Here is a 21,315-nt window from a genome sequence, read left to right on the forward strand (position 1 = left end):
CTTGTCTGGATCCGCGAATGGAGGTGGATGGCTTTCTGAACGGGCATCTTCATGCAGCGAAATCGGTTACCACCGCGTCATCCACGACGGTGGTGTCTTACGACCCTGGATATGTAGTCCTCTCATTCTTCACCTCGCTGGTGGGGTGTCTTACCACCATCGAACTCTTACAACGCCGGACATCGACAAGGGGTCTTTACAACTGGTAGGTCCAGACACGCGAGGCAAACGAAGAGACTAACGTGACCGAGGTTTCTTTTGATCGCCTCGGCGATAACAATGGGCGGGATTGGCATTTGGGCAATGCATTTTGTCGGTAACAGAGCTATCGTTCTTGATCATGGCGACTCTCAGCGCCAGATATTATACAACCAAGGTTTCACCGCGGCCTCGTTCTTCCTACCTATCGCCGTCTTGATTTTCGCATTTTACCTCCTCGGAACGCCCGCCAAAGCTCGCCAACTTCATGTCGCTGTTGCAGGAATTCTGACCGGTGCTGCGGTGTGCGGGATGCATTACATGGGTCAGCTGGGGGTCGAAAACTACAATTGTTCCTATTCTCCCGGAAACGTGGTTGGCGCTGCGATAATATCAGTAGCTGCAAGCCTCATATCTCTCAGCCTATTCTTCCGGATGCGGGACAAATGGTCTGATCTCTGGTGGAAAAGAACGCTTTGCGCATGTGTCCTGGCCATGGCAGTATCCGGTATGCACTGGACCGCAGCAGCTGGAACCATGTATCACTGGAAAGGTGACTTGGCTGTACATGGCGATTCTCGAACCCGAACCTCGGTGGTGGCCTCTTGCCTGGTGAGTTGTGCGACATTCCTTACTGTCCCAAAGAGCACTTTTGACAAGTTTATGCAGTCCATGGGCGCCTGCATCGTACTCCTCGTTGTTATCGGCATACGAGGGCGCAGGCGTCACAATGCCAGAATTAGATCTCAACGGCTTGTGCTTGCTTGTGCATATTTCGACGACGAGGGAAACCTCATGATCACCCAGGATGGGCTCCTGCCTAATACCAAGATAACCAATCATTATGTTGAAAAGGTACGTGAGGAAGTTGAGCGATGATAGTGTTTGCGCTCACCTACTTGACAGACATTTGGCGAGGACGAATTGAGCAGGACTCATGAAACCTTCCTTTGGATTTTTCAAGCTTCTCACCAGTGGAAGCTTTTCAAGGATCTCATACCCGGCATGAAAAATGATGTCGAGACAGATCCGACCATGCACAAGTACCGCCCTGGATCTACTGCTACAACGCTCCCCGTTGACACCAGTGAAATATCACTCAATTTTGCCCGTGTCTTCAAGGAGTTATTCTGTGTAGCTGCTCAGCAACTCGCAAACACGATCCATGAGCCTCTTGAGAAAGTCGGTGTTTTGTTCGAGGAGCCCATGGACACCGGTGCAGTCTATTGCCCTCCGCAATCACCCAAAGGCCTCCGAAAAATGTCGCTCCTTTCCACCTATACCATGAGCAATGACGTTGAAAGAGGCATCGTCTCTAAAACGTTCACGAGAGGTAAATATCTCTTTCTTGTGCGCGAAGTCAATCGTACTGAAGCGGCCAAATTTGCCTCCTTGGGTTATCGCTTCGCATCTGTTCAGCAAATTGCAGACTCTCTTGCCAATAGCATGCAAGTCAATCGTTCCGACCTTGTGGAAAGAATGCTGCGAGTCAGAAAGAGTTCAGCCCGATCATTTCTGCCCCCCCCGGGAACATATTTGGCATGTTTCATGCTGAAGCCCAGCATGTACAAAAGCTTCGACCTCCTCGTGCCGACTGATAAACAGAATCAGCTTCCACTTGTCACATTACAGATACCTGATCTTTCTCCCGAACAGAAGAATCAGCTGCAGTCCTTCGATGAGATGGCAATCAGTGAAATCCTTAAAGCCTTATTGAACGGAGGAACTGCGCGAGCCATCGACCAGGCATTTCGATGGCAACTGTACAACGCGTTCGTGAAGCTAGTGGACTTCATTGGCGACTATGACACCATGATGCAGGCCAAATTTTCCGCAAAAGAATTCTGCGTTTGCGGTCAACATGGTGGTAGGTCTTCGTCGACGAAGAACTGCACAACTTGTGTCTTCTACACTGTCCGCATTTTGAGGGACATTCACGCATCGCCTACGAGGAAAGAATTGACCTTTGTACCTCTATCTTTTTTCAGTGTCCAACAACAAGTTCATACGGACAATATGGACAACGAAGTCTTCGCTCAAACTGTCGAGCAACAATTCGGTCACCTACAAAAGGACGCGCAGAAACGAGGAAGATCTAGTACTTCTGGGGGAAGGACATCAAGTGTCGCGGAACTGAATGGCTCAAGATCCGAGTCGCCAAAGTCCCCGAGGTCACCAACATTCATATCTCCATTCGGGAGATCAGCAGTCAGCCGCCGAAGTGATGAGGCAACTATCGTGGATTATGATAGGAACTGGAAAGATTCATCAGCAATAGAAATGAGGCGTGTGAGATCATGCGAAGGAGACAGCCCTACGCGCAGCAGCCAGTCGCCGATTGGCGAAACGAAAAATTGGGTGAGCGAGCTTTTTGGCCTTTTCCAGTTGAAGCCGGAAGGTTGGTCCGCATCCAAACCAGGTGGATGGGGATTGAATATCAGCGTGCAGAATTCGGTGGAGATTGAGACTCAGGATCGTCGCAAGGACAGTAGTAATACTGTCAGCACATCATTCTAGATGATGAGCCTTAATATGTAATCACGAATGAAGAAGAAGTTGAAAGCAACTCTAGAGAGGAAGGGTTGAATACCTACGAGTATCAGTGCTTGTGAAGCCTGTGTAGTTAGTTGGTTTGGTAAGAATTCCGTGGCGCTCTGGAATTGATCGCTTATTGGCGGAATCTCGGAGACGATTCTGCCCACTGTTTTTGCCTGCCCTCATTTGCGATGATTTAAGAGCATGCCACCGAGGCGTGGGGTATCTCGTGGGTTGACTTAGAATCGAGATTCTCTATGAACTGCATGAGCCGGGGATCATAGGGGTCCTTCATCGATACCACCGCCTTCAATTCTGGATCTCTTCACGACCACCTGGGACCTACGAATACTACGACTGTTTCTCCCACCTCGTCCTCCGATTTCCCGAAGCCTTTCCCAAATCCTTGCTAGATTTGCTCGTTCATCCGACGACAGACACGCTCGGTTCCTGACGCCATTAGGCCCGTTTTCAGATATCACGCGGAACGACCGGGCATGACTTGAGCAGTGCCGCCCTTCTCCTCGCCCGTCTCGAGCAAGACGGGGTTCCAACGATCCCTTTCCTGCTCGTCTCATCTCGTCCGCCGTTCGAGGTTTGAAGTTCGAAGTGTTGGGTTGCGCGTGTGAGGTGTGAGGTCTAGAGACGATCAGGTGAAAAGAGACGTAAAGAGAAAGATAGAGAGGGTGTGTGTGTGTGTGTGTGTGTGTGTGTGTGTGTGTGTGTGTGTGTGAAAAAGGAAAGGGAACAGGAATTTCTTGAAACACTTTTTGTGACAAAAAACCAAAGAACAAGGACCTCACACGTCCAGGCCACAGCGCGATCAATATCACATCATACTCTAATCCATATTCGCCCTCCTCCTCCTCCTCCTCCTCCTCATCATCATCAATCATGCCATTTGCTCAACTCGTCATCGGACCCCCGGGGGCCGGCAAGTCGACATACTGCAACGGCATGCAGCAGTTCATGGGCGCCATCGGGCGCAAGTGCAGCGTCGTCAACCTGGACCCGGCCAACGACGCGACGGGGTACGCGGCCGCGGTCGACGTGCGCGACCTCATCACCCTCGAGGCCATCATGGGCGACGAGGACGTCGGGCTCGGCCCCAACGGCGGCGTGCTGTACGCGCTCGAGGAGCTCGAGGAGAACGCCGAGTGGCTCGAGGACCGCCTGGCGCGGCTCGGCGACGACTACGTCCTGTTCGACTGTCCTGGCCAGGTCGAGATTTTTACCCATCACGCGAGTCTGAGGAGGGTGTTTGCGAGGCTGGAGAAGATGGGATATAGGGTGAGTTTTTGGACTTGTGAAACACAGAAAGAAAGAAAGAGAGAGAAAGAGAACGAGAGAGAAAGAAGAGCAGGGCAAGATTTCGGTTTTGTTTTGTTATTCCGTTTTCCGTTTTTCACGATTCATGCTCTGGCAATGTCACTGGTTTACTAACGGTTATCATCATCGCAGCTAGTCGTCGTCAACTTGATCGACTCGTACGCCCTAACACTACCATCATTATACATATCCACACTCCTCCTCTCGCTGCGGAGCATGCTCCAACTCGACATGACGCACATCAACGTGCTGACCAAGATCGACAATCTCTCCAAATACCCACCCTTACCGTTTAACCTGGACTTTTACACTGAGGTACAAGACCTGTCGTATCTACTACCCAGTCTCGAAGCAGAGTCGCCCATGTTCGGGCAGGGGAAGTTCGCCGCGCTGAACGAGGCCATCGTCAATCTCGTCGAGGAGTTTGGGCTGGTCGGGTACGAGACGCTCGCGGTCGAGGATAAAAAGAGCATGATGTCGCTGCTGAGAACGATCGATCGCGCAGGCGGCTACGCTTTTGGTGGCGCAGAGGGCGCGAACGATAGTGTCTGGCAAGTCGCGGTTAGAGAGGGAATGGGCGGGATGAGCATTCAGGATATCCAAGAGAGGTGGATAGACAATAAGGAGGAGTGGGATGAGAAGGAAAGAAATGAGTGGGAAGAGGAGCAAAAGAGGAGGGAAGAGGAGTGGGAGAGTGGAATGCAGCAGCAGGGGGGAGATGATGCAGGCATGGACTTGGATGGTCTGGACATACCGAGGATAATGGGAGACAGTGGTGTGAAGGTTAGAAGGAAGGGGAAGACCGAGCCTGACAATGGAGTGTCGTGAGCAGAGCGTATGACTGCAATTTCATGGCTTGGTGAACTTCTCCAAGTTGTCGAATACTCTTTTTTTTTGGAATTGTTCTTTGACGTCCACGCCGGGTTGGGGCGAGGACAACTTTCTCAATCAGAGATGTCTTCCAGATCATCTTCGTCGTCCAAGTCTACTATGCCCTCTTCTTCCTCTCGAGCCCTGAGGCTGGGAAGCTGAGCTGATCCTTTCCCATTGTTTTGATCCAGAAGGCCTCCTAGTATATTCTCTCCGTCTTCATCCTCCCTGCCTTCTCGTTTCGCGCGCACAATGTCTCTGCGCGCTCGACGGAGAACCTCCTCTTCGCTTTTTCTTATGGTACCGCTCACTCGGACCACGCGAGTGACGCAGCGGACAGCGGGAGAGCCTCTCTGTGGACCGGGTAGTGTGTCCATAAAGGTGAGGCTTGCCCAGACAAGACCGTAATGCGCGCGAGGAACACGCAGGATCACTGTGCTCGTACTCGGGCTAAAGTAGACTATACGTAGAGACGGCTGGGTGACCGAGAGGCCATGGTCTCCGAACACGGACTGGATACTCGACCGGACGTTGGCTAGGAGAAGTTGTGCACTGATGTGGCTCGGGCTCGGGTGTGAGAAGAGTATGAACGAGGGTGGTTGGGGAGTCGATAGTGTGGACGGGCTAGTGGTGGTGGTGGTGGTGGTGGAAGGATAGAGGATGTCGAAGAGGATGTAGCGATGTTTGATGCGCACCATCTTCAAGGAATGACCAAACGTCTAATGTGATTTGTCAAGAACGACCATCTTGGCACGACTGGAGATCGACGTATCACGATTTCCGTGCAGTCTACACCCAAGAGTTGGATATTGTCTAAGTCGGTAACTTTTATAAGAAAGATCTGTAGACTAATGAGTGAACTGCGGAGAGGAACGAGCGCTGACGAGGCTGACGAGATGCTTGGCAAGGCTGTGCAAACACTGAAACAGAGAACCCCCTGAGACCTAGAGGTGCAAAGTACTGTACTTGTACCCCGCCCTCTGTGTCGGAACGCAAAAGCCATACATTACGTACTCTCCTCCATGAAAGGGCCCTATTAATATGCCTGGTCCAAGCTGATGTCTATGGACACTGGACAGTACGAGGAGTCAGGCCAAGCGAAACTCGTGACATCTGAAACTTGAAACCGAGTCTTCGTGGGGGCTGGGAAGACCAATTGACGTGCCGTGTCAATTTTCAGGAGTCAATGTTCTTACGTGAAACACCCAACGAAGCGCTTAGGGGTGAAGTTGGAGCGAGTCAAGGCTACTCTTACCACCTCACAGAACGCCTAAACTTGAACGGATGATATGAAACGAGCGTTCTGTAGATCCGTTCGTGGCTGATCCTGATTGAGCATGCGGGCGGGACAGCAGGCAAAAGAACAGGTACTCGCTACCACTCACTACTCGCACAGTACAGCCATTGCTAAGGCGCTCCCATGAAACCAATGGGTGAACTCTGTTGTCCCTGTCCTTCAGCAGCGAAACTTGACATCCAATAGACCTTTACAGCATGGCAAGGATTTGAACTAAGGCTACGGAGTAATATGGTTTGGCCCAGGGATAGTTTGTACGAATCAAATGCTCCAGCCGCAGGAACTATACGGATGATTGACGTGGACAACGAAACCTGTTCACGAAAGACGGAAAAAGCGCTTGACGTGATCGACATCGTTGGCCCCGGTACCATGGACCATGGATACAACAGCCTGGCTCATTTTCAAGGCTATGTTGGTCATGGCGTCTAGCCTCCAGGTATCCGGTTGTCAATAGCATTCGTTTGATCGTTTCAGTATCATCATGGTAGACGGTTCTACGCGCCCTCGGGCGCCTTAGAAGAATCTTTCTTTCAGTGAGTACCTAAGTGGTGTTGCCCCTGAGCAATTCATCACCTGAGTCCACCACGAGTAGTCTACGCATTCGACGACTATCAGAAGGCTGACGACCGAAAGTGCGGAGGATCAGAGGCAAATAAGGGATAGGCGTGTGTATCCAGGCTCTGGAAGGGATGGTTCTCCCTTTAGTCTGCAAGATCCCGCAGGGGCCGGCGATGGGAGGGAAGGCCGGTGCATCAAAGCAGGGCGAGGGAGTAGCGTGAGTGGCTTGAGGAGACAGAGTGGATGAGGCTTTTGCCAACGATGCTGAGCCCAATGGACAGCGGCCTCGATAGCGCGCAATGCAGAATCCACCCAGCGTCAACTTGTCAAAAGATTGCTTGGTCGCGTCCATCTCCATCTCCCTGCAGATAAGAGTCCATTCTCGATCTTCTCAACATCCAAAGGGATCAAGGAGAGAGAGGCAAAGAAAAGTCTGTCGCTCGTTTATTCTACCGCTGTCACTCATTTAGACATTCCTTCCTTCTCAGACGACTCTCGTTATCACGGTCATTCACTCTCCTTAGTCGACGGTCGATCCGTTCGCAATACTGTATACTCTCCATCATCCATTCCTTCGCCCACAGCCATATCCTTCCTTTGCGGCTATCCCATTCACTGTCCTACCAGTCTTCGACTTATTTGTCACCGTAGCGGACTGTGTCCTGCATAGCGAACACTCATTACCACCTCGACAAGTCCACTTCGCTTCGCAAAGTGTCGAACTTCACCAATCATTACCGGCATCTCTCACTGCCAACCCACTGCGCACACAAACCAAGTCTCGCGTGGCAAACCATAACATTTCGGCTTCATCCGCACCACATCGCACAAATAGGCAAGAAAGTGGAAACATCTCAACAGGTCTCACCACTTGAGCTTTATGTCTTCCTCAACAATGTCTCTTGCTCGCGCATTCACGCGGCGCAACAAGCGCAGTGTGGGTGAAATCACTCCCCAACGGGGCACCAGTGTCAAATATGCTCCCGGAACCATCAATCGCAGTCAGATTTCACTTCCTACTGAACTGATCTCGACCACCAACGTCCAGGCGCTGAACGCTCCAGACATTCCGGGTGTCTCTGGATCATCCACCGCTTCACTCTCCTCCACCAGCGACTCTGACTTCTCCACCATCGACCGAAGCTTTCTGACCAACATGGCAAGCGACACATCATCGATCGAGGACAGTGGACCCGCGACCCCGGTCACACCAGCCTCGGAAGATACCAAATCATTCTTTGATTTGAAGCAGCCTGTTCGCGCAGTTCCTGCCCTTGCTTCACCTCCCGCCGTCGACACACCTGCAATTCCACAACGTGCTCTGTCACACTCCAAGGAAGCCCATGTCCAGCTGTCACGAAAGCGGTCCGTTCAGCGCATGTCACCTCCTCCGACCACTCTGAACAAGCCAACTATACGGAGGAGCGCCGATATGTTCTCTTCCTCTGCAGACCCTAATCATCCCTTTGGCAAGGAGCTGGCACAGGTGAACGAGGTTGCAGAAGAGTTTGGCGCCACGGCTCGGTTGCTGGAAGAAGAAGAACAAGAAATAACGAACAAAGGTCTTCGCAAATTCGGCGTGGAGGACTACCTGGACGAAATTGCAGGCCTATATGGCGGCATCTTCGAAGACAGACTCGGCTCAATCGCAAAGCCGTGGATTTAAAAGGATCAGGCTGACGTATCGGCCCTAGGGTTGGTTCAGACGCCCAAATTCACGACTTTACGACGATTGATATTCTAAAAGCGAAACACTGGCTTGCGAATTGCGGTGCCGTTAGGGACTTTTATTCTCGTCACTCTTTTACAATCTTTTGCTTTGTTCTTTGCGCACACTTCGCCTTATTCGACCGCCGGATGGTTGAGAATGGACTTGTGTGTCAGGCTCATTTGGACTGGGATCAAAGGGGCGTTCTGTGCACCTGGGTCAGGACTTGAGCACCAAGCCTTGATGGTAATCTTGATCATACGAAATCGTCAGTTTCCGAGCGAGAGGGGATTCCTTGATTGGAGCATGTTTTTCCTTTCTAAGATGAGACAGATGATGAGGTGGTTTAGGAGATGAGAGCCGGGGAATCTTGTACTACAACCTACCATGATAAAGCTACAGATGGAGCTAGCTATCTTGAAAACGAGTGAAACGCTTGCCTCTTTCAAAGCATCTGGTCTCGTTCTCGATAGTGGAGTTCGTTGTTCTTCCTCCCAGTCTTCGTTTGTTTAAGCTGCAGTGGCAAGCGAGTACTTGTAGTCCCTGGGGATGAGAAGCAGTGCTAGCGACCCTCTGAGCCCAAGTCCAGAGGTACAGTGCATATATTTAGTACTCTGTCCAAAGAGAAGCTCTTATCTCTGTCGATAATTGCGTGGGCTATCGATGGGTGTAACAAATATCCGAGCCCATGATACTCATACTTCAGGAGAAGAATGCACAAAACCAGTAATGCCCAGGTTGAGAGATATTGTACTTGATATCTTTGGAGCACAAGGAGAGATCTACATGTATGATTCTGAGTAAAAACAGAGACGGCTGCTTGAAGAAGAACTCTTTCCTGGAGATACATTTGACAGAAAAACAAACCTCTTCAACCCTTTGGCTATCAGCCAGCTAGGTTTGTACTCCGTACAGTACATAGGCGGCCGCTTGGGACGGGCCAGAATCCCGAGGCGGCGAGGCGTACGCTATACTCACAGGTCGTTGGGAGCTTATGTCGGCCGTCTATCGCACGTCTGTTACATTGGCACGGCACGAACGCGGTGAATGGGGAGTAATCAGGTTGTATCTTCTATGTGTGGCCATTGGAACTTACAGACATGAGCTGTCACCGCCATTCATGCAAGATGTCCTCCTCCAGCGATCTTGTAAATCAACGATGTCGCCATCACAGCTGAACAAGGTTCGCTTGGGCCTCCCTAGGGCTGCATTGGCGAGCCCTCGGCAAAATCCAGGTTTCATCATTCGCCTAGAGAAAACCAGTGGAGATGAGACGTCGATAACTTCGACGCAGCCACATCGATCCATTGCTTGTTGACCGGAGTCGGCAGCGCAGCTCGAAATTCGCAGCCTACTTAGGCAGAGGTTGATACTCCATACTATCATGTACGTACATATACAATCAATCCATCGTTGCGAGTCAATGAAGTTGCGACACCTTCTCCCTCTTTGTCTTCGTCGTCCTCCTCCCTCCTCTACCTAGAGAGATACGTCTATCCACACTGGCCATTCTTTCCCTCTCTACTGTCTCTACCGCATTCTCCCTCCCTGGCAATCCGACCGCCATTGCTCTACTCCTATGCTACCAACGTGTTGAATGTGATACTTCGCCGCGGATAGCGATTGTCAAGACGGTGGAACTTTGCGACGCGCGTCGAGCGCGCTCTCGATCATGGACGCCGAGTATGGCCTCCTCAAGATACGACAAAGTGCCGATCCGAACAACGACGAGAACATCGGTTCTGCACTCAATACTTCGCCCTCTCTATCAGGCTTGATCTCAACACTGGTCCCGACCCTCATTATCGCCGTGGTGTACTTTGCGCTCTTCGTCGTTCTGCGCTCCCGCTTTCCTAGACAATATGCGCCTCGAACATATCTGGGTGCTTTGCTCCCTCAAGAACGAACTCCGGCGCCGCCAAACACACTCTTCGGATGGATCCCATTTATGAGAAAGGTGGGTGTGCTGGCAGATACCAAGATCGGGAGAGAACCTATCTGACCGTGCCACAGCTGCCCGACGAATATGTTCTTCAACACAATTCCTTGGATGGATACTTCCTCCTGCGATACCTTAAGATGTCCATCATCATCTGCTTTGTTGGATGCTGCATCACATGGCCCATCCTGTTCCCAGTCAATGCAACCGGCGGCGGTGGTCAAAAGCAACTCAACATCCTGAGCTTTAGCAACGTCCAGGATAAGAACCGTTACTTTGCCCATGTCTTTGTGGCGTGGATCTTTATCGCATTCATCTTCTTCCTCGTTACTCGAGAGCTCATCTACTACATCAACTTGCGACAGGCCTACCTCCTGTCTCCATTGTACGCCTCCCGAATTTCTTCACGCACCGTACTTTTCCAGTCAGTCCCGCCCAAGTATGCCGATGAAGGCCGAATCCGTAGAATGTTTGGCGACGAGCTCAAGAATGTATGGATTGCTTCTAATGCCAAAGAACTGGAAGAGATGGTCTCCGAGAGATACAAGCTCTGCATCAAACTCGAGACGGCCGAGACGAAACTAATAAAGCTTGCAAACGATGCCCGCCTGAAAGCTTTTAAAGGGAAGTCGCCAGCTCCTGAGAGGCCGACTTACGATGAGGACTATGGCGAAGAGTCAGGCTCGGCTGCTGCGCGTTGGGTCAGACCCAAGGACCGTCCAACCCATCGCCTCAAACCGTTGATCGGAAAAAAGGTCGATACGATCAATTACTGCCGTGAGGAGATTGGTAGACTCAATCCATTGATCGAAGCAGAACAAGACAAGTACCGTTCAGGCGAGTCCAAGGCTAGAAATGCAATTTTTGTCGAATTCTGGAACCAGACGCAAGCGCAGAAGGCCTTTCAGATGGTCACTCACCACCAACCTTTGCACATGTCGCCTCGAGTTGTCGGCCTTAGTCCAGAGGAAATTGTTTGGTCAAACCTAGGTATCACCTGGAAGACCCGCACCATTCGAAACATTATATCCCTGGCTGCCGTTGTTGCCCTGATTATCTTCTGGTAAGTCCCTAAACGGGTTGATCTCAGATTGAATGCTGATCCTTTGGTCAGGTCTATTCCGGTGGCTTTTGTCGGTTCCATTTCGCAGATATCCTACCTTACAGAAGTCGCCCCTTTTCTGAAATTCATCAACAATTGTCCAGAGGTTATTCTTGGTGTTATTACGAACCTCTTGCCTACCATCATGCTCTCGCTGCTTATGTCTCTCGTGCCTGTCATAATGAGATTCATGGGAAAGATGGCAGGAAAGGTATGTCGCTTCTTTGGTTCCATTCGGTGCCCTCAATCTTCTGACTTCAACTTTAGCCGACGCTCTCTTTGATCGAACTTCGATGCCACGAAACATTCTTTTGGTTCGAGGTCGTTCAAGTTTTCCTTGTAACGACCATGACTTCTGCTGCCAGTGCAGCGGTACCTCAAGTTATCAATCAACCTGGAAGCCTGACCACAATTCTGGCAAAGAATCTCCCTCTGGCTGCCAACTTTTACATCTCCTACTTCATCCTCCAAGGGTTGGTATTCTCATCCGGTCAACTTTTGCAGATCGTAGGGCTGGTCCTCTACAATGCCATGTCCAAAATACTCGATAAAACCCCAAGGAAGATGTACAATCGATGGTCCAGCTTGTCGTCGGTCAGTTGGGGAGATATTTTTCCCGTTCTTGAGATGATGACTGTGATCTCTATCACGTATTCTCCCATCGCGCCTTTAATGATGGGCTTTGCGACGATCGGTTTGGGACTATTCTACTTTGCATACCGGTATAGTCTACTATTCGTTGACAGCTCAGTCATCGACACCAAAGGTCTCGTTTATCCCAAGGCTCTGCACCATACTTTGGTAGGCTGTTATTTGGCAGTCATTTGTATGATTGGATTACTCAGTATACGAGCTGCTCCTGCTCCATTGGTACTGATGGTCATTCTGCTTGTTGTGATGGCCCTCTACCACATCTCCCTGACATCAGCTGTCGAGCCTCTACTGCACTACCTCCCACGCTCTCTCGAAGACGAAGAAGCTGCCCTCCTTGAGGAAAACAATACCGCTGAACCTTCAATATTTGCCCAGGGAAAGAATAGCGTATCTGAGAAGAGCCCTGTCAAGGAATCGAGGCAAACAAAGGAAATCAAGCATGCAAATGGGAAGCAGGAGAAGGTTCCGGTGTGGAAACGGTTTTGGAGGCCCGACATATATGCCAGTTATGCGGTGCTGCGGAAGTTAGTGCCACAAGACTTTGCCGAGATCAGGTATGCGCCTGAAGTCGAGCGAGATGCGTATCAAGACCCGGCAGTCAATGCGATTGCACCTTTGCTATGGGTTCCGCATGATGAAATGGGAGTGTCGAGGCAGGAGTGTCTACATACGAACAAGGTTGTTCCCATGACTGACGAGGGAGCTTATTTCGATGAAAAGGGGAGGATAGTATGGAGCGAGGAGGAAACGGGTGGAAGGCCACCAATCTTTGAGGAGAAGATTTATTATTAATGAGGTGAGGTTGGTGTTGACGGAGTTGAACAACACAATGGGATGTAGAGGTCCTCCCCAGAATGCTGTGGATGTGTTACCTGGGAGTCGACAGGCAAGGTGACAGTGAAAACACATAATGGAGCCTCCACTAACGAAGCTGTGACTATGGGACTGTGTTGTACGCGCGTGGAGAAGATACCCCCAACTTAGCTGATAGCTATATTGATAATTTTTGAAACGAGATCGCACTATTATGGATGATGTGCCATGTATGGACGTACCTACTTGATCGTATGTAATAGCGATTTGAACAGAAAGAGTTGTGGCTCTTCATCTCCAACCGAAAAGGGGCAGTTTACCGACCTTGTAAGTAGGATTAAAAACAGTTGTGCTGAGAGAGGGACGTGTCCATCCAGCAGTCTGTCTAGAGCAAGGGAAACATCTTTACACGCAGTAGTACTTGACTCGGGTCCATGACTCGTAAAGGTGCGGTCGAGTTCTGGATTGATGGTATTTGGCGACCAAGTAGTACTAGTAGTAGTAGTGATGAGAATTAACAGTAACGACAACGACGAAAAGAGTAAGTCGTGCGGTGCAGTCGAGGAACCCGGCAGATGAATGACAACACGGTACCAACAGTGATATTACCATAATCACCATAGTTGCTTCGGCGTCGAAGAGTGAGAATCTGGATACTGGAGTCGAGAGTCTAGAATCCAAAAGATGTACATCTGGGAAGTCCAATAATTCCACCTAAAAAAAAAAAGCTTAACCCCCAGAACTTCGAAACGACGAGGAAGCGGTGACAAGTAAAATATCGAAGCGAGAAACCCGAGGCAGAAACTATGTACCTGCTCCGTACTCTCAAGACAGACCCGGCACAAATTGACGTAAACGTCTCTCTCTCTCTCTCTCTCGTCCAAAAAGGGTAACTCGCAAAGTGAAGCGAGTACGGGTGACGTGTCGAAGTGACAGCGGTGCGGACGGGAGTGTCTGTGTTTGTCGGGACGAGAAGGGGGAGAGTTTTGATGGCCGAAGTCCATACATTACGACACGTACAAGGTAACGGGTTCGTGCGAGCACCGATGGCGGACGATAGGTGTTCAGTCTATCGTCCCCAAAGGGGGGGAACTCGAGAGCGGTGAGCAGTCAGGGGTGAAGTATTGAGTGAGTAGAACGCGAGGGGACAGACGCATCTGATATGGATACCCCGTGTCGGATTCTAGACCTGGCCCACGGGTGTGGCGGCGACAGCGACAGAGGCAGAGGCAGAGGACCAAAGGTTTGGTTTCTTTTTCTGGTTCTGAATGCTTTTTCTCCTGGTTCAAGAACATGATCGAATCGAGAACGGTCTTCATTCGTCAACCACCCACTCACCCACCGGTTCTCGATTGGGAGAATGTTTGGTAGCAGGAAAAGGGGGTCAAGGTGAAAAGGGATGTTGGGACCCATCCGGGGAAAAGGATCGAACAACATTTAATGGCATGAAATTTGTACAACACCTGCTAGCCAGTACAGGACAATACAGGAAAGGACCGTCACAGGAGGCTCTTCTCTCGGTAGCAGCCATTTTCAAACTCCCAACTACTCGTGCGAGTACGCCCTCCACCCCATCAGGGGCCAACGCCACTCGACGTCTCGCCGGACACGGCCCCGTGACATTTCTTGTTGAAGTATGAAGTGTGCTGGAATTCCGAAGACCAGTCAATACGAGTACTCACTTTGGCCGCATGCCTCGATGTTCTCCTGGACGCCCAGTCGATGACTCCTTGCGTAAAGGGCTGAATGGTTGCGACAACGGACAGGGAGGAGCACACATGATGTGGCATTGTAGCATTGTAACGAGTCATTTCGGACCGGGACCCTTTGCAGCAGAGAAGGTTCACCGCTTCGGATATGCAACAAGATGCACAACTTTCTGATCCAGAGCGGCAACCGGCGACCGGATGTGAATGGGAGGCTGAAAAGGGAGGGGAGAAACAGAAGAAACCTACGCCGACTGGTGATGCTGCGGTGCAGGCACGTCGCAGGAGCAGGACCTAGGTACCTTGATGCTTCTCGCGGCTTACTTCCTGCAGGCCGCAGGAGAGTCTTGGGTCGCGACCAGGCGTGCAATGACCCTCTGGTCACCCAAGAGACCATCAATTCAGATGGCTTGGTTAACATCCGTACAGTACACACAACTCTGGACCGCGGTCGACCAGGACGGAGGTGGTGATGCAATAAAGAACCTTTTCTCCCCGGCATCGCCGAACTCGTCGTTTTTCCATTCACCTGTCACTGCCAGTGGTCACATCTCCGTGAGACAGAGTTTGGATCGTCGGTCACACTCACGAGGAATCGTAGCCGTACTTTGACAGTCAATGAGGCAGTGCGTGAGCTGGCTCGGATACTCCGGCAGGGACGGTTTCATGATCGATCGGACGGCCATCCATTCGCGATGGCTTCACATGGATCTCTGACGTTTGACATCTGCGGCCTCGAAGCTGTCACATTTTGTTGGCAGGCACACTCTCCGGATAATGCTGGGTGATGGTCCCCTGGAGATGTCTGGGTGTCTGTCCCGCGTAGAAAGTTGACAGACCTGGGTCAAGCCTCGGTGCGAGATTGGGTGACGATGCCTTGCAGCCTGGGTGATGTCTCAGACCGAGAGAAGCAAGCAACGCAATCCGAAGTGCATCCCGGCCAACAGCCAGCTAGTTCCTACAGTAGAAGAGAGCAAAATATCACCGGATTCGGGTTCTGATGCATCACCGTCGAAATTGCAACATGTCGCGTTGCGATTCGAGCAGAGAGAACAACCGTCGTCGATAACACGGAGTACTTACCCACTCATGTTGTCGATCCAAGCGTGGGGGAGCACGGTATACCGTTCGCAAATGTGTACAACCGTGTGGTTCGGGCCGTGATGGGAGGCCTAAACATCCAAGGCATTTGATTTGAAGGCTGAGAGACCGGAACCGCACATGTAAAAGCGATTACTTGCAGGCATACTCCGAATAATCTGCTTGCAGTAACAAGTAATAATAACGAAATTGTGATTTTGACCTGGAGTCAAGGGGCTTGCGTGCGCGGGATTGGCAAATGGCGGTTGCAGGAGAGACTCAGACTCCCTGGTCGATATGTGGGTTTGGGCAGCAAATATCCCTGGACTTCCCAAAAAGGTAACCGCTTTTCATGCAAGTGATCGCTTCGATGGTCAACAATTTACAACACAATGCAAGACCTAGTGGCCTAGTGAAACTCCGTGTGCACTGCTCGTACAGGTTATCCACGTTTCGGCATAGTGAACGAGAGCTCTGTTGAAAGTACAGTGATGATCGAAACCCCAATTCGGATACTCACATCAGATGTGTCGGCTCATGTTTGGCAGCACGCGCGGCGCAAATAACCAAGCCAGGGTCGAACCCCGGTGGGACAAGAGAGTGGGACATTCCAGGCGTCAGTAGTGTCTTGTGGCTTGAGATTGCTCACGAAGGCTTGCACGGCCCGCGTTTGACGATCATCTAGAAGCCCCTGCAAACGAGGCCTTTCTTGGTTGCCTTATGGGGTTGGTATCAGAGGACGCCATCATCGGGGTATTCTCGTTGCGGTTCCGGATCACAAACGAGAACTGTACTGTAGTAGTGGTCAATAATAGCCGCTCCCGACAACCTCGACTACTAGTGTATTTGTACGAACGGTGTCCTGGCAACTATTTACAGTAGCTGAATGAATCAGGGCAATATGACAGAAGAGAGTATCGCTTTCTGGTTTGAGTTCAATCTGGCTGGATATTCTCAGAACTTACATGTTGCCAACTTGCCATCTTATGATCATTGGCTGCTTGGAGATCGGGGGCGTTAGGAAAGCTGTCGATCATCACGGTGCATTTCTAGTACCACGGCGTAGTAAAGTGTCGGTGAGACAAACCTTTCCGATAAAGTCATGAATCACTCAGGCAGGCCTGGCCGAGATGGAACTGATATTTTGGTGGCAGAGCAGACTCCACACAATGTAAAGCCTCCAGCACATCGTTGTCACACACACATAGAGAGCGCTTCGGTCCGAGAGCGAAGAGCCCTGGACATGGAGACCAGTCTCGTGCAGGTAGAGTGGCAGGGCAGCATCTAAGATTGTCGACTGCTGCTGGAGGCCGAGTCGTTTGCATTGCCGCATGGCTTGTTCCTTTCATCATTGGCTGATGGATAGATCGACTATGCACGAAGGAACGTAGGACGCAGGCTTGTGGTTTGCTGTGTTGTTCGCAGAAGTAATCTGCGTTTAAAGGCTTGACAGATCCTGCCTGTTGCGTTGGCCCTCGAACTGCTTACAGCCTACAAGCGCTCCCCGTGTGTTGCGCTTCCACCGTCGATGTCCCACTACTGTTCAGATGATGTGACATGGTGGGGTTGGCGCTGGAGGCGGAACTTCCTAAGTTCTTAGCACAAGGGATTAGACAAGGTTGTTGACAGGGGCTGCCAACGCTTGGTTGCCGAATTGATCGATCTCAAAGTGGGCCTGCCATGGGTGGAGGGGTCCCGGAGAAGCTGAATGTGATGCACAGGAAATGTCGGACAGCAGGCGAGGAATGAGGAGGGTCGCATAGTCGATGCCGTCCAGGGGTCAGAAAACCACACACTGCGCTCTTTCGGGGCCTCAAAGCAGAAAGATATAACAACGGGCGTAGCCGGAGAGGTGAAGTGTAATGAACTGGTCCAGTTCGAGCAATCCGGTTGCCGGTCTGAGAATCACTCGGACAGGACGAGCATCATCCAGAGCAGGCTATATTAACTCTCACGAGCTGGCTGTACACACCGTTTCTGGGCAAACGCGCGTGCCGGACCGTGCGGGTGACATGCTAAACCATAGCGTCCAGTTTGACGAGTCTCACAGTTTTCTTGTAGTTGCGTGCTAGGCTTGAAGTCAAAGGCCAATAGTAGGCAAGGTTGAGAAAAAGACCAGTCGAGGTTGAAAGCAACGGTGGAGGTGTCAGTCAGAAGAAGGAGGAGTGGAGAGGAAGTCTAGTCGAACGAGACTTGACTGAGATAGGACATTGACGAAGGTTTAGACGGACTCTCATCCAACGTTCCGAGCCTGGCAGGATGCAGCAATGATGGACAGAGACCGCGCCTTGTTTGGAAGGTCGACAGAGACTGAGTGAAGGGGGACGAGCGCAGGAAGAGAGGAAGAAAAATTTCACCGAGAATTCCGTCGCCATAGGCCCATAGTCTATGAGGAGCATCCGTGCTCAATGATGAAGTCAGGAGTTTTGCACTGGCATTCCGCACAGTACGGAGTATATTGGAGGACTGTGCTCACTACCTGCAGTACCTGCAGTATCTGCTGTACATAAGCTACCTACCCAGGCGAGTTTAACGCAAGCCATGAGGCTGCAGGTTCCTGTAGGGCCTGGAGCCAGGTGCCCTTAGGCCGTGACTCTCTCGGACTGGTGGGTGGTGGCTTGGTGGGCGTGTGAACTGCACGGTGGGCGGCGGGAACCGGGCCCCCTGCACATCCTTTGGGGGACCCGGAACCGTGCGTCGTACGGTCGTATTGTCCTGTAGTCGACAGTCGTGGCACAGTAGATTCCATGATCCGGGCCCCGATTCGGCACCGCTCGCACCGCTGAGCCTGCTACACTCGCTGCTCCCTCACTCCTCCTCCCTCCTCCCTCTTCCCTCTCCCACTCCACCCTCGCTCGTCCTCTCGTTAATCACAATTTCTTCCATCGCCCGTTCTCCCTCGACACGACATATTCTCGCCTTGATCCCTCTTCGTCCCTCTGTCCCCTAATTGACTGAACCCTTCGAGCAGAGCCTGCTACTGTTTCCGGCATAGTGCCCTCTGGGGTTCGTCGCACGAGCAGAGTCCGACTGGGCGCTGCAAATATCGCCCACACCTCGTCTACTACACCCTTCCTCCTCCTACCTTCCTACTACATCACTGCAATAGTCTCTGCTGCTGCTGTGATCGATACACTCTGTTGGACCTCGCGATTCTACACCTTCACCTCACTACTCCTCGTTCTCTGAACCTACCACCCGGTGCAGTACAGTGTCACCAAATCCACCTGGAACGACTTTCCATTCTCCTTCACCACCTTGCTGTTCGGCCTCGCATAAACTCGGGATTGGAGCAGCTTTGATTTGCTTCCCATACTCCTTCACACTTTACATTCCGTGGGATTGCCACACTGTGCTAGGACAGCCCGCCTTGTTCTTACCTGGACACCGCAGATTGACCCGCCTATCACAACTTCAGGTTTTTGGAACTATGTGTTAAAAGCTGTCCAACAGCGCCTGTACTGCAACATATCCGGATCTTTTCTCTGTCGACTGTGGCCGTTTCCGAACCATGGATGCCTACGGGAGCTTCGCCTACCTTGTTGACAACCTTCCTCTCTGGAAATCTAATGCTCAGTCATTGGCAGCCCATGCCTCTCAGAAGCATGCCGAGTTCGCTGCTGACTTTACTCGGTTAGTCCACCAGGTCAAGCCAAAACGCAAGAAGAGTGCCTCCGTCGCCTCCATTCGAACCGCGAACGTGGAAGAAACCCAAGAGGAGCAGGAAAATGAAGAGAGCTCATTTCCCAACAAAACCGACATCAACCCTCTTGAGGCCGGAAACAGATATCTCTATGCACAGGTCAACAGAAAACAAAAGCCGGAAACTTCCATCCGCTGTGGTGCGTCGGGGCCTCAGAAATTCAGAAACAAGAATCAGGTGGTCATTTACTACGATTCTCACGTGCAAGACGAACTGAATACCTTGGTCAAGTCCATCGGCATTGGCCGGAATAACCTACGAAAAGGCAAGAACTCACTCAGTATGGAACGAGGATTTCGACTCCCGCCCCTCAGGTCTGCACAGGAATCGCCGTCCTTGAATAACCTGAGAAGTACCACGACAATCATGTCAGGGAAGAAGGCTGTGGAGTCATTAGTCTTGAAGGTGGCCGATCCCGATGAAGCCGCCTTTCTTCAAGTGGACAAGGAGCTTGAATCAATACAGTCCCTATGTGAGACTGCCGCACACCAATTCCTCCGCGATGGAGATTGTACCGCGGAATTGAATAATATACAGTTCAAGATGGAAGCCGTCCTTCAGCAGGCCGCCTCCACCGCTGCATCATTGAAACAGTCGAAAGTGCAGCAGCAAGAATTTGGCCCCGACTTGGAATCAGAGGCTGAGTCCGCTCCTACCACCCCAGTATCACGCGCGTACAACTATCCTTCCAAGAGTTCGAATATTGATCGATCAACTTACGGGATCAAGACGACTCTGAGCGATATGAGAGCCCGTGGGGCTTTCTTCGGCTCCCCTGCCATTGCGGCAGACTCGGACACAGGTCTTATGACCGACAGTATCGAGGTCGACGATGACAGTGACCAAAGCTCAGTCCAGCTGGATATCTCACAATATCGTTTTGCGAGAACAAGACGAACTCGCATCTGAGTGGTCTGGAGGTCATGTCGACCACCTCTCATTTGTTTCAATCTCTTTGTATAAACTGTGATTTGGTTTTTTTATTTGTCGTTGCCTTTCAGCGTGTTGTCTGTTACCCGGAGCATATATGCATCATTGAGCGGAACTTTTTTTTGTTTGCGGTCTTTTCAGAGAGGAAGAGAAAGGCAGCTACCTTGTCTGACCATCTCAATGATGGAGATGAGAATGTGGAGAGCTATCCTGGGGTGGAACAGCACGCAGGGAACCAGTGATACTACTATTGGCAGACTCTACATCTTACCAAGAAACATCCATCTCGACGTGCTAAATAAGGTTACAGACTCAAGGATGTGATCTTGAGCATGGGGGAGGTTTCGTGTGGTCACTAAGAAGCATTACGGCAGCGCAGATCGACTATGGCAAGGGTTTATGGTCTAATCCGGCATATTTGGCATATACTGTTAGCCACTATGGCCGTATTTGGGAGGGGGAGATGTGATATCAGATTGTTACGGCCGCTTTGAACATGGGAATTACGGACTTGGGCTTGGAGTTTGGCATCTTCTTGAGAGGACTTTTCATCTGTGGATCTCTAAGCGATGCCGGGCATCAAATGAATGCCTTGGGAGCATGCACACTGAGGAGAAGGGTAAGGGATCAGATCGGGTCGAGTCAAATTAGCAGAGCAGAGATTTCTGAAGCGTGACAGTCCTGTTTCCTGCCCTGAGGTACCTTCACCTTATTTTTGCTAGGACTTGTTAATCCCTAAAAGTTGTTTGGGCTTGCAACGCCCCCTCACTTTGACCTACCTGCCCCGTAGAGAGTCCTTGTCTTGAAACCAACGTCACGTCAAGTCGTGGTGACAATGTAGGTACCGAGTTACTACGTACGTAGGGTAGTATCCGGCATGACCCAAGGTA

At 51.1% G+C, this 21,315-nt stretch overlaps 6 protein-coding genes across 6 annotated transcripts; 5 read left to right on the forward strand and 1 right to left on the reverse strand.

The window, feature by feature from the left end:
* Window positions 1-17: 17 nt before the first annotated feature.
* Window positions 18-2,715, forward strand: PV08_01824 (uncharacterized protein; the record flags this gene model as incomplete). The annotated part of the gene is made up of 4 exons (XM_016376184.1): window positions 18-205; window positions 252-810; window positions 868-1,053; window positions 1,105-2,715. 4 exons carry the CDS (start codon window positions 18-20, stop codon window positions 2,713-2,715), a joined length of 2,544 nt encoding a protein of 847 aa, XP_016241460.1.
* A 912-nt stretch (window positions 2,716-3,627) lies between these two features.
* On the forward strand, window positions 3,628-4,890 carry PV08_01825 (uncharacterized protein; the record flags this gene model as incomplete). The annotated part of the gene is made up of 2 exons (XM_016376185.1): window positions 3,628-4,023; window positions 4,195-4,890. The coding sequence occupies 2 exons, from the start codon at window positions 3,628-3,630 to the stop codon at window positions 4,888-4,890; spliced, it is 1,092 nt and encodes a 363-aa protein (XP_016241461.1).
* A 116-nt stretch (window positions 4,891-5,006) lies between these two features.
* On the reverse strand, window positions 5,007-5,630 carry PV08_01826 (uncharacterized protein; the record flags this gene model as incomplete). Its single annotated transcript, XM_016376186.1, has 1 exon — window positions 5,007-5,630. The coding sequence occupies one exon, from the start codon at window positions 5,628-5,630 to the stop codon at window positions 5,007-5,009; it is 624 nt and encodes a 207-aa protein (XP_016241462.1).
* A 2,055-nt stretch (window positions 5,631-7,685) lies between these two features.
* Window positions 7,686-8,456, forward strand: PV08_01827 (uncharacterized protein; the record flags this gene model as incomplete). The annotated part of the gene is made up of 1 exon (XM_016376187.1): window positions 7,686-8,456. The coding sequence occupies one exon, from the start codon at window positions 7,686-7,688 to the stop codon at window positions 8,454-8,456; it is 771 nt and encodes a 256-aa protein (XP_016241463.1).
* A 1,714-nt stretch (window positions 8,457-10,170) lies between these two features.
* Window positions 10,171-12,985, forward strand: PV08_01828 (uncharacterized protein; the record flags this gene model as incomplete). Its single annotated transcript, XM_016376188.1, has 4 exons — window positions 10,171-10,455; window positions 10,512-11,500; window positions 11,552-11,750; window positions 11,807-12,985. 4 exons carry the CDS (start codon window positions 10,171-10,173, stop codon window positions 12,983-12,985), a joined length of 2,652 nt encoding a protein of 883 aa, XP_016241464.1.
* A 6,318-nt stretch (window positions 12,986-19,303) lies between these two features.
* Window positions 19,304-20,404, forward strand: PV08_01829 (uncharacterized protein; the record flags this gene model as incomplete). The annotated part of the gene is made up of 1 exon (XM_016376189.1): window positions 19,304-20,404. The coding sequence occupies one exon, from the start codon at window positions 19,304-19,306 to the stop codon at window positions 20,402-20,404; it is 1,101 nt and encodes a 366-aa protein (XP_016241465.1).
* Window positions 20,405-21,315: the final 911 nt, after the last annotated feature.

The sequence above is a fragment of the Exophiala spinifera genome (assembly GCF_000836115.1).
Source record: "Exophiala spinifera strain CBS 89968 unplaced genomic scaffold supercont1.1, whole genome shotgun sequence".
NCBI lineage: Eukaryota > Fungi > Ascomycota > Eurotiomycetes > Chaetothyriales > Herpotrichiellaceae > Exophiala > Exophiala spinifera.